Source organism: Vidua macroura, chromosome 15 (genome assembly GCF_024509145.1).
Source record: "Vidua macroura isolate BioBank_ID:100142 chromosome 15, ASM2450914v1, whole genome shotgun sequence".
Classification (NCBI taxonomy): Eukaryota; Metazoa; Chordata; class Aves; order Passeriformes; family Viduidae; genus Vidua; species Vidua macroura.
In genome coordinates, this window is record NC_071585.1 from 15403193 (window position 1) to 15413744 (window position 10552).

Consider the following 10552-nt stretch of genomic DNA (forward strand, 5'->3'; position numbering starts at 1 on the left):
AGCCACAGAGTTCCCAGCACTACCCGAGCTCCTCTGCAGGGATGAGGACATCTCTGTCCCCTTGCAAGTGGCCATTCCTTGCCCTGACCTAATCTGAAAAAGCAATAAGAAAGTAAAACTCCTTCTGGGCACATCTGCAGGGCAAGGCTGCACCAGGAGCTGCCCTGGCACCGTGGCAGAAGCCAAATGAGCCGATGTGCCCAGAGCTGGGTCTCACCAGCAGAGCCCGAGGCGAGGCCCAGCAGAGCCCACGTGAGCTGCGAGAGCCAGAGGCAGGAGCAGGTTGTTGGTGTGTGGTGAAGCAGCCACGTAGGAGGCTGCCATCCACCCACAGCATTTTCTAAGTGTGCTACTCCCCCTATAATTTAATCTGCCATTTCCACATGTTGGGAGCAATGAAAACACATCCCTTTCACTTGGAAATTCCCTTCTGTGGGAACAACCTGTTCTCCTCGCTGCCGTCAGTGGGCAGGCAGCATTCAGCTTGTTCCACACTCCTTTTGTGAGTGAACAAAGAGCTTTCCATGGCAAGAGCCTGCGCTGCAGCTGGAGGTGAGGAACTGCTCCACACGCTGCTGCCGTGGCTGAAAGCATCGCATCCCTCTCCCAACAGCCTCAATCCCAGCACCCAAACTCAGAGGGCTTCCTGTCTGGCAATGAGTTTGCTCTGCTCAGCAAAAGGCTTCCCATGGGCTGGTTCGTGGCTTGTTGTTTGCTTTCCATGCCTTTAGAAGCAGCAGGGCTGTGGGAATCGCCTCTAATCTCAGTGGTCCAGTCCCAATCTCTCCCCTGTATGGCTCCTGGCAATCGGTGGTTGTTTACTCATGCAGTCTCCCTGGTATACTCCCTCCAGTGGCCCCCATGCCTCTAGACTCCAATCAAAGACATAAATCATCTGAAGAATATTTCAACCTGCACCACAGTGTTATCTTGTTGTTGCAGGGGGAGTTTAAAATCTCACCTTTGTCCTCTGACAAGGCTGGATCTTTTCCTTTCCTGGAGTTTCTTCTGATTGCTCCATCTCTGCAGCCTGTTGCACTCTGCAGAGAATCAGCTCTGCCTTCCTGCACAATCCCGGGCACCACCAGGGGAGGCTTCACTGCTGCTCCATGGGGTGCAGGGAGCCTGCAGAGCTGGGTCCTGCACCACCCACGGGGACCAGCGCAGCTCTCCCACCCCAGCATATTGAGGAGGACAGGGAGACCTCTCAAATCATCTGGGAAGCTCATGGTGGGAGACCACAGCTTGGACACAAGCAGATCCATGAGCATCAGCAAGTCAGTCCAGCTCCTCAGCCCAGTCCCAGCCCTCTTTCTTGTTCCTGCACTGCCTCAATTCCCCTTTATGTATCTTCCCAACATGGATATTGCTTCCAATCAAGGACTCAAGGTCCCTTTGAATCTAGTAGTGGCAGGGCCTTGGAGATCACCAGAACCAGCAGCTCATTGTAAGTTAGAGTGGTTTGCTCTGTTGTTACTTCCCTTGCAAAATGTGGCATTTTCTTATTTGTATCCAGACAGAAAACAGCCAGAAAAAGTCTGCAAGAGGTATTCTTCTTCCCTCCCAGGACCCAGAGCAGTGTGGGGATTTCCTATACAGGCTACAGGAGCTGCTGTGATTTGTGATGGCAGGGACCAACCCTAGGCATTGGGCTGCTGCAAAGCACAGACATAAAGGCAAAGTTTAATGAGATTGGCAGCCACAGCCAAGATTCAGAAATTACATAGTCGTGACTAATTTTGCTGAATTGCATAAGAACTGCTATCTCAGGAAAATTGCTTCCTCATATCCTCCTTGTTCTCACTTTTATTGTAAGCCTATAGGAGCATGACAGTGTTAAAATCCCTGCCCTTCTCTCAACATCCCTCCATTACATGGGCACCCCTAGGGCTGGGAGAGCCCAGCTGGCAGGTACACGGGTGCCTGGCTGCCAAAGGACTTTCCAGGTTGGGTTTAAGTGGGCTGGAGCAGGCAGGGAGGTACAGACACCCTGCTTCTGGAGGGGTTTGAGGGGAAGCTCAGAGGGTCTTTGCTCACTGCAGCTCTGACTTGATGCTTTTATAGAATCACAGAATGGCTTGGAAGGCATCTTACAGATTTCATTCCACCCCTCTGCCAAGGGCAGGGACACTTTCTACTAGACCAGGTTGCTCAGAGCCTTATCCAGCCTAATCTTTAACATTTCCAGGGATGGGGCAGCCACAGCTTCTCTGGGCAATCTGTGCCAGGGCCTCACCAGACACTTTCTTTTGCAGGTTGTCCTTGGGAGGTGGCAAAGCTCTGCCCTTGCTGGAGCACTGCTTACCATTGTCACCAGCCAAACATGCAGAAGGTGTGAGAGCCCACAGGACCTGACCCAATGGTCACCCAGAGGAAAGGAGAAGGCATGAAAGGAAAAGAAGCAGCTGAGATCCACCAGCAGCTGCCACAGGACATCGCCTCCAGCACTGAGCTCCCAGAGGGGGACAACAGGCGCAAATTAGCTGCAGTGCCACATCTTTCCTAGACCATGTCATTCCCAGCACACAAGGCTGAACATGTAAAGTGACTCTGCAATGTTCTCCAAGGTCACTGTAGAACAAGGGTCATTGTGGGAAGGGCTCTAGGCCTGCCTTGTCCAGGCTCACTCCAAGCAGCTTTGGAGCTGATGAGAGCAGGACTGCTCCATCCTTGCAGTGACACCATGGATCCATGTTACAACCACACAAGCTCTCAAAAAAGCATGGGCTTCCCCCTGCAGGTGGTGGTCGGGTTCTGCCTCGTCATCCTTATCATGATCACTCTCTGTGGTAACATCATCGTCTGCCTGGCCGTCACCCTCGACCGCCGGCTCCGGAGCTTGACAAACTGCATCATCGTCTCCTTGGCCATCACAGATCTGCTGCTGGGGCTTCTGGTGCTGCCATTCTCTGCTTTCTACGAGCTCACCAAGGAGTGGCCCTTTGGCAGCGTTTTGTGCAACATCTACACCAGCCTGGACGTCATGCTGTGCACGGCCTCCATCCTCAACCTCCTCATGATCAGCCTGGACCGCTACTTTGCTGTCACCACCCCGCTCCGCTACCGCCAGGTGGTCACTCCCTCGCGGGTGGCCGTGGGTTTGGCTGTTATTTGGACCGTTTCACTGATGGTCTCCTTCCTACCCATCCACCTGGGCTGGAACACCAATGGGACAGCAGTGCAAAACACAGGCCCCACCTGCAGCAAGGAGTGCACGCTGGCAGTGAACCTTGTGTACGGCCTAGTGGACGGCTTGCTCACCTTCTACATCCCTCTGGGCATCATGTGCATCACCTACTACCGGATACTCAAGATAGCGAGGGGGCAAGCCAAGAGGATAAACCACACGTGGGGCAACGCGCCCATGCCACCCATGGTGAAAGAGCACAAAGCCACCGTGACGCTGGCAGTGGTGCTGGGAGCGTTCATCGTGTGCTGGTTCCCCTATTTCACCATGTTCACCTACCGGGGGGTGTGGGGGGACAGCGGGGTCAAAGGCACACCCATGTCCATTGTCCTGTGGCTGGGCTATGCCAACTCAGCCCTGAACCCCATCCTCTACGGGACGCTCAACAGGGATTTCCGAGTGGCATACCAGCACTTGCTGCACTGCTGGAGGACGGGACACCCCAGGAACTCCCACCTGCCTCCCCTGCAGAAGGCCCAGCCCAGGGGCAGGCAGGGCCAGGGCAGGCAGGAGGGTAAACCCTTGAAACTGGAGGTGAGGAACGAGAAGGGGACACTGCTCACTGATGGAGCCCTCAAGAGGTAAGAGCCTTCCCACGCTCGGGACTTTGATGGGTCTGTCCCCAGAGAGGAAGGCAGAGGTGGGGACCCCACATTGTTCATGGACATTTAAGCAACAAACTGATGCCCCAGCAGGAGATCCTTGCCCAGGCAACTCCTAAATTCAGCCACTCAGAAACTCCTCACCACTCATAAGAAGCCAGCTTGCATCCCCTCCATGCTGGCAGCACAACTCCAGGTACTCCAGCTTCCCACATGGCTGGGCCTCCCCTGGAATTGCCACTGTTCACAGGGAGCACAAAATGTCCCCTGGCTTTGCTGGGCAATGGGGACAGCTGCCATCAGAATTTGCTGTACAGAATGGGGTGAAGCTCTTAGCTGGGGCTGCTCCCCGAAATCAGCCATGTCCCAGTGAGGAACAGACAGCAAATTCTGGGCACAGAGCAGAGCTTCAGGGGCCAGGAAAGGAGACAGAAGGGAAGACGAGAATCAGTCCTGGGGCACAGTCAGAGCACCTGCAGCCAGGCTGAGAGTCCCTGCAGGAGCCAAGATCTGAGTTCCCAGCTCCCTGCAGAGCACTCGGCCACTTCTCTTCCCACCCGAGCCACACACCCTCAGCATTTCAGCCATCAGTTTGCATCAGCAGTGAATTCAGCCAACAGCAAGTTCCATTCCCATCTCTGGAAAGGGACAGGAGTTGCCCAAATTAGGTTGGCAGATGTTTTTAGAAATACAAATACCCAAGTTAGAGAAAAAAACTCCCTCAGCATCATCCCAAGTGTGTTATGAGGGTCAGCCCCAGCAAAGGGTGTGGTGAGGGAGCAGGAGGGGAGCAAAGTGGGCAAGTTCTGTGCCAGGCTGTCTCCCCAGCACTCTCCCTGGGCACCCACATCCCCACAGGGCTGTGCCACCCTCCCACTGCCTCACTCCAAGGTGTTCACTCAGCCAAGGAGAATGGAGAGGCAGGCTGTCAATCTGCTGCTCCTGAGATAATCTAACCTCTAAGCGGTGCCTGATAAGCAGCCCAGAAACTTTCCATCCATAGATAAGGAGTCCTTTGATTCCCTGTTCCCAGCGTGCCAGCAAAGAAGCCGCGCTCGTGCGCTCTTGCAGCACGTGCCCTTGATCCTGCCCCAGAAAGAGTCTTAAGCCACCAAAAGGAGAACTCAGGGAGGTGAACCAAAGTTCAGAGCCATCCAAAAGGCTGATCCAGCATCGTGCCTCCCCCAGGGCACCAACGTGACTGTACCCAAGGGAGGGGAGCAGAAAAAGAGATACAGAGGGATGGATTAACCTGAACGAATACACGAATGCAGGTCCTGGGGCTGCCTTTTTCCAAGGAATTAATGAAGAGCCCAAAGTTACAGCGTTTGGCAAACTGTAGATTATATATAAAAACATATGGAAAACATGTCTAAGGTGGTGGGGGTGTTTCTGCAAACACACAGAGACAAAGAGAGCTATCCTGTTTACTCACACAGAAGTGTAGCCCCTGGACAAACCAGGAGCTCTTGCACTGAGGCTCTGCAGCTGAACCAGGAGAGCTGGTGATGGGGAACAGGCTGTCGGGATTTCCCTGCACAGCCAAGAGAGAAGAGAATATAAATGTCAGTGTCTTCTCAAAATGCTGCCTTACCACAAAGGGACAAAAATTACTTGGAGGGAGATAAAAGGGGAAGAAAAATGGGTTTCTGTTCCTCAGGCAGAGGGTAGGGTCACTGATTTCCTGGCTTTTACTCTCCCAGCTTTTCCAGGTAGAGAAGATTCTTCCCTTGGTTCCCCAGAGGGAACACTCAAGCAAGGGGATGTTTCCTGGCCTTTCTAAATCCAGTGAGCTCCACCCCATCCTACACAGTATCACCACTGTGGTTTCTGCTCACAATCAGATAAGAGTTGCTCGAGCACCTGCTTTTACTTTCTCCTCTTCGTAGCCCTCTCACCTCACAGCAGTGATGCACCAATGATTTCATGTGGCCCCTTCCAGCCCTTTTCTACATAGTCAGATACACAAAGATCTGCTGTTGGCAGATGATTGGGATCAACTAATGCCACACAAGACAGGTGAGCACAGGATTTACCTGTTCACCAAAAACCTGGCAGCCAATTTCACCCCCAGCACAAACCAAGCTGCTTCCTCTGGCCTCTTCCTCTCTGCAGAGTCTTCAGAGTCATGTGCCCTGAACATGTTAATAGGAAAATAGCAACATAAATAATTCCAAAAACTCATAACCCCTCCCCTCCCCTAGATAGGAGCACCCAGAGCTCAGAAGAGCTCTGCTCAGAGAAGCTCTGTGGGATCATTCAAGGGAAAACAGAATTTTGAACCACTGCCCTTAATAACAATGTTCTTTTCAGTTATGAGGCACAGGGAAAAGACTAACAAACGAGAGTGGAAATACTGGAGAACTTCTGCCAGTCTCAAGGGTCACTCAGAGTCTCAGTCAGGAGCAGGGCAGGGAATCAAAAGCCACGGGACCTCCACAGCAGCTGGGGGCTGGAGGGCATTTCCATGAGTGAGGACCAGGTAGGGCTGAGAGTACAGGACCAAGCAGAGATGCAAGGGGAAGACAGCTGCTCCTATTTCCACACCAGGCATTAGAGAGGAAGGCAACTCACACAAAACCAGTAAGGAAAACCAAAGGACCTCAGGAACCCGCTTCAGTCCAGTGGGACGGGGCTCTGAAGAAACCTGGTGCTTGGCTTGCTCTTGGCTGTAGGCTCTGAGACCAGACCCTGATGTTGACAGAGATTAAAATCCCGTGAGAGGGAGCATTCAGCCCTAACAGGGATGTACTGGGGAAGAAAACGCTGGAGCTGAATGAGTGGCTGTGGGTCACATTCTTGCATGCCATCTGTGCTTAGAGCAGCATGGGACAGGACCATGGCCACAACACATGGGCAGAGGAGAAGCCAGTTCCCACGGGAAAGGGTCCCTGTCCTAGTCACAACATGCCTGCCCCAGCTGCCAGCCTCAGGCAGACAATACCTGGTGCTTCACAGAGCAAAGCCAGGCTCAACCAGGCTGGCACTGACAGACTGGACTGTTCTTTTTCCCTGTCTTCATGTGCTATTTAACCTTTCCAGCACTGGAGCTTTTCTGTGAGTCTCAGCCAGCCCACTGCCCTAGAGGACCCACATCTCCCAGCCTTCAACTCCTGGCTGCCCTCTTCCAAAATCCTGTCTGTGAGGTTGAAAGGACAACACTCAGCTTTCCTCAGCACAAAACTCAACAGCAGAGGTGAGACCTGCAGGGTGAGTACAAGGCCAGGGTCACTGGGTGAAAATGAGGGAGGAGGCAGCTCTCCCTGCTGTGGCATCCACTGCATTTTTCCTGATGCAGGCATCCCTTCCTGAAGGTACCTGGTGCAAAGGGTGATACCATCAGAGATGCAGCCTCACTCCTTTATCCATCACTCCTTGCTCTCCAAGTCCCAAGCCTGGGGGAGGTGCACAGACCTGGCCCCCCCTCTCTGCAGCTGCCCTGGAGTTTTGGGATTATAGAATCAGCCTGAGATGCCCTGGAAGATGCTGCATCCTGCCTGCTTCTCATGCACTGCAGAGGCAGCTGCATTCAGACCATGAATTTCCAGCACACTTCATTTTCATGCAAGCCTACATCCACATAAATTGCCAGCAGCTTTGGCGGAGATGCTGGCAGGGCTCCCAAGGTGAAGAGCTGATGCTGCACCCAGCATTGCTGCTCTCTCAAGTGGTGCTGGGCTGGAGGCCACGACTGCCATGCATGGGGATGCCTCTCAGCTCCAGAGAGCCACGTTGTGCAGCCCTTCTCAGGAAGAGTCAGGCAAGGTCACCCTGACCTCCACGTGCTCTCCCTTCCAATGCTGCATGCTGATAACCTGGGCTCTCCATATTGATTGTGCCTTGGGGGGAAATACAGTCACCCACGTGCTGGAAGCTGGGCACACTTTGTCCCTGCTGCACCCTGAGCACTTCTAACCTCAGCCAAGGTCACAGCAGTAGCAGGAGCTGGTGCTGTCTGTCCACACACACAGCTGGGAGAGAGCTGGGGTACAGGGACCCCCTGCCCTGGGGTGCAACATAAACCTGCACTCCTCAGAGGTATTCCCTGTGAATCACCCTGGAAATGCCATTGCCCATCAGCAGAAGGAGAAGCAGAGGATTGGAGGCTGCAGATGCTGTTCTTTGGTGGGGGGCATCACTGCTGCCCTGCAGGAGGAGCAGAGTGAACCCTCCAGTCTGGAAACCACAAAGCACAAAGTGAAGGTCCCCAGGGCAGGCACAGTGCTCACCCCGCCCCCGGCAGTGCAGACACAAGGCAGAGTCATCTCTGCTGCTGTCACTGCCCAGCAGCAGGGGCAGAGGGGACACCAATTCCAGCTCTTCTGCTTCGTGCTTTCCATCTCTGTGCATATGTTCTAAGACACATGTAGTTTCTGTGAGGTAAAGGGAAAATGCCAGCCATCCCCTGAGAGGCTCCTGATCTAATCAGCAGAATGAAGCAGAGGTCTGGGGGAGAGGTTTGCATGAGATCTGAGGTTCTGGTGTGACCACAGATTTCCTCTCTGCACCATGGGGGTGGGGACAGGAAACGTACGTGGGGACAGGGTCCTCATAGAGGACCACCCAACCAAAGAGTTCCTGACCAAAAAATTCCCTGACCCACAGCAGGGAGAGGGGCCATGGGAGAAGCAGCTCGTGGGAGCAGAGCACTGCCAGCTCCAGGACATCAACTTTTGTCAGACTATGACTGACAACTCAGCCCTGCTGCTGCTGGCTGGCCCGAGGGACAGGAAGAACAGGCAGAGAAAGCCACAAAGCAAAGTGATATTGCTCAGAGGGGCATTGGCTGATAGATCTTGGGGTGATGCAAGCCTGCTCAGCTCTGCCCAAATGCCAGCACTTAGCATTTAGTCAAGGATGCCAAGAGCATCCTCACAGCATCACATCACAGTCCCTCCCAGGCACGGCAGGTGCTGAATGCAGCACCCCTTACACTGGGGAGCAGTAGGGGGGAGGGGGAAATGGACCCATCTGCATCTTGTAAAGTCATTGATCAGCCTCTGTGTTCCCCTGCAGGATCCCTGCTCTGGCACCTGGCATCGCTCCATCCCCAAACACTGCCGGAGAGGCCTCTGCCCGCCCAGGTTTCTTCCCAGGAGGATGGTGTGTTAGAAGAGCCCTCAGAGGAGCTGCAGAGAACATCTCCCCATCCTGTCTGGGCAGTGACACTCTCAGCATCAAGCCCCACAGCAGCAGGAAGAGATGCCTGAGGATCTGGGTCAGGACATGCCCTTGGCAGGGCAGGGCAGAGCTGGGAGTGCCCTCTCCAGACCCATGGCAGTGGCTCAGGCTGCAAGGGCACAGGGTGGAGGGGGAAAGGGGCTGCTGTTGAGGTCTTGGTGCCAGGCAGACCAGCCCAGGATGGAGAAAGACAACACAGGCACCACCTTCCCTGGTGTCCTAGGGATGTACCCACCCCACAGAGGGGACAAGGCCCTGGTAGATGGGGGTGACGTGGCAGGAAGGCTCAGCGTGGTGGATGTTGGCAGCCACGAGTGCTTGATGTCTGTGCACAGGACATCCCAGTCCCTCAGCATCCACGCTGGGGCAAGGCTGCTTCCCATCCCTGGGGCTGTCCTTACACCATGTCCCAGCCCTACTGCAAGGCAAGGAGAAGCCCTGGAGCCTGCTGGGCCATGGGGAGACACTGAGCAGCCAGGGTTTGCCCCAGGCTCTGCCCTCCCAAGCAACTCAACACTAAAGCTCCCAAAAGAGGATGTTTCTGCCCCAAGCCTGTGCAGAAATCATCAGTGGTATAAAAAAATCTAAGACAGAAGGAAAATGAGATGCTTGATTTCTGTGGGTGTGCTTTGTCCTGGGAAGAGCCTCCCTGCCCTGCTCCATCCTGCTGTCCCATCCCCATCCCTCTGCTGGGACAGAACCTGGACACACAGCACAAACACCCAAAACACAGGCACAGCTGCCCTGGGCAAGGCTGGCACCCCCCCGAGCACATCTTGCCCTGTAGGACCAAGCAGATGATCCCTCCCTGGTGTCCCTGAGCGGATGGAGCAGGGGACACCTTGCCATCCCCAGAGGGGCGGCACCACTGGCTCGGAGCTCCCCCTGCTCGGACCGGCCCCGAGCTCCGGCCACACCGTGGGTGTCACCCACTGTCATCACCCACGGCGGGGCTGGGCTCCCCGAGCTGGCACAGCGCACCCCAACCACTCCCCCAACTTTCTCAACACCCCCTGAGCCACCACAGCTCTGGGTGTCAGCATCTGCCACCGGTACCTCCACGGGTTTCACCCTTCCACCACTAATTCGTGGTTACAGAGAGCAATTGGCTCCCAAAGAGCAAGGAAAGCTGAGAGAGGGGAGCATTGCAGCCCCAGTGCCTTCCAGCACCCAGCCAAATCCCACCAAAACATCCCCAGCAAGGCGATGCCCTGGCTGGCAAGGTCCCCTCGTGGTCCTCCCTCCTGCGGCCTTGGGGTAAGGAGCTGTGAAACTCCTGGGCTGAGCTCCCCAGAGCTGATTGAGAAATTGCCTCGTCAGCAGCTTGACAGAGCAGCAGGAGCCGAGTCCCTGCAGAGGAGCACGCGGGGAGCTCGTGTTCCCCAAACAAAGCCGGCAGGAGCAGGCCTGAGCCGCCTGGAGCATCCACGCTCTGCTCCAGCTCAGAGGAGAACTGGCAAACACACACCCAAACCCCTGCCACCTATGATAACAATTAGAGACTTATCTAATTGCAAAAATAATTGCAATTGAAGTGTTTAATTACCATACTAAGCAGGAAGAGCCGTTTCCTACTGTTCCA

At 54.7% G+C, this 10552-nt stretch overlaps 1 protein-coding gene across 2 annotated transcripts; it reads left to right on the forward strand.

Moving 5' to 3' along the window:
- The first annotated feature begins 2400 nt into the window (after positions 1 to 2400).
- HRH2 (histamine receptor H2) lies at positions 2401 to 9576 on the forward strand. 2 transcript variants are annotated; one of them, XM_053990856.1, is made up of 3 exons: positions 2401 to 3768; positions 6832 to 6985; positions 8806 to 8879. In XM_053990856.1, the coding sequence occupies exons 1-2, from the start codon at positions 2648 to 2650 to the stop codon at positions 6848 to 6850; spliced, it is 1140 nt and encodes a 379-aa protein (XP_053846831.1). In that variant the 5' UTR covers positions 2401 to 2647; the 3' UTR covers positions 6851 to 6985; positions 8806 to 8879. The 2 variants fall into 2 exon arrangements, with proteins under 2 accessions (XP_053846831.1, XP_053846830.1); XM_053990855.1 differs by lacking the exon at positions 6832 to 6985 and having other exon boundaries at positions 8806 to 9576.
- The last annotated feature ends 976 nt before the right edge of the window (positions 9577 to 10552 follow it).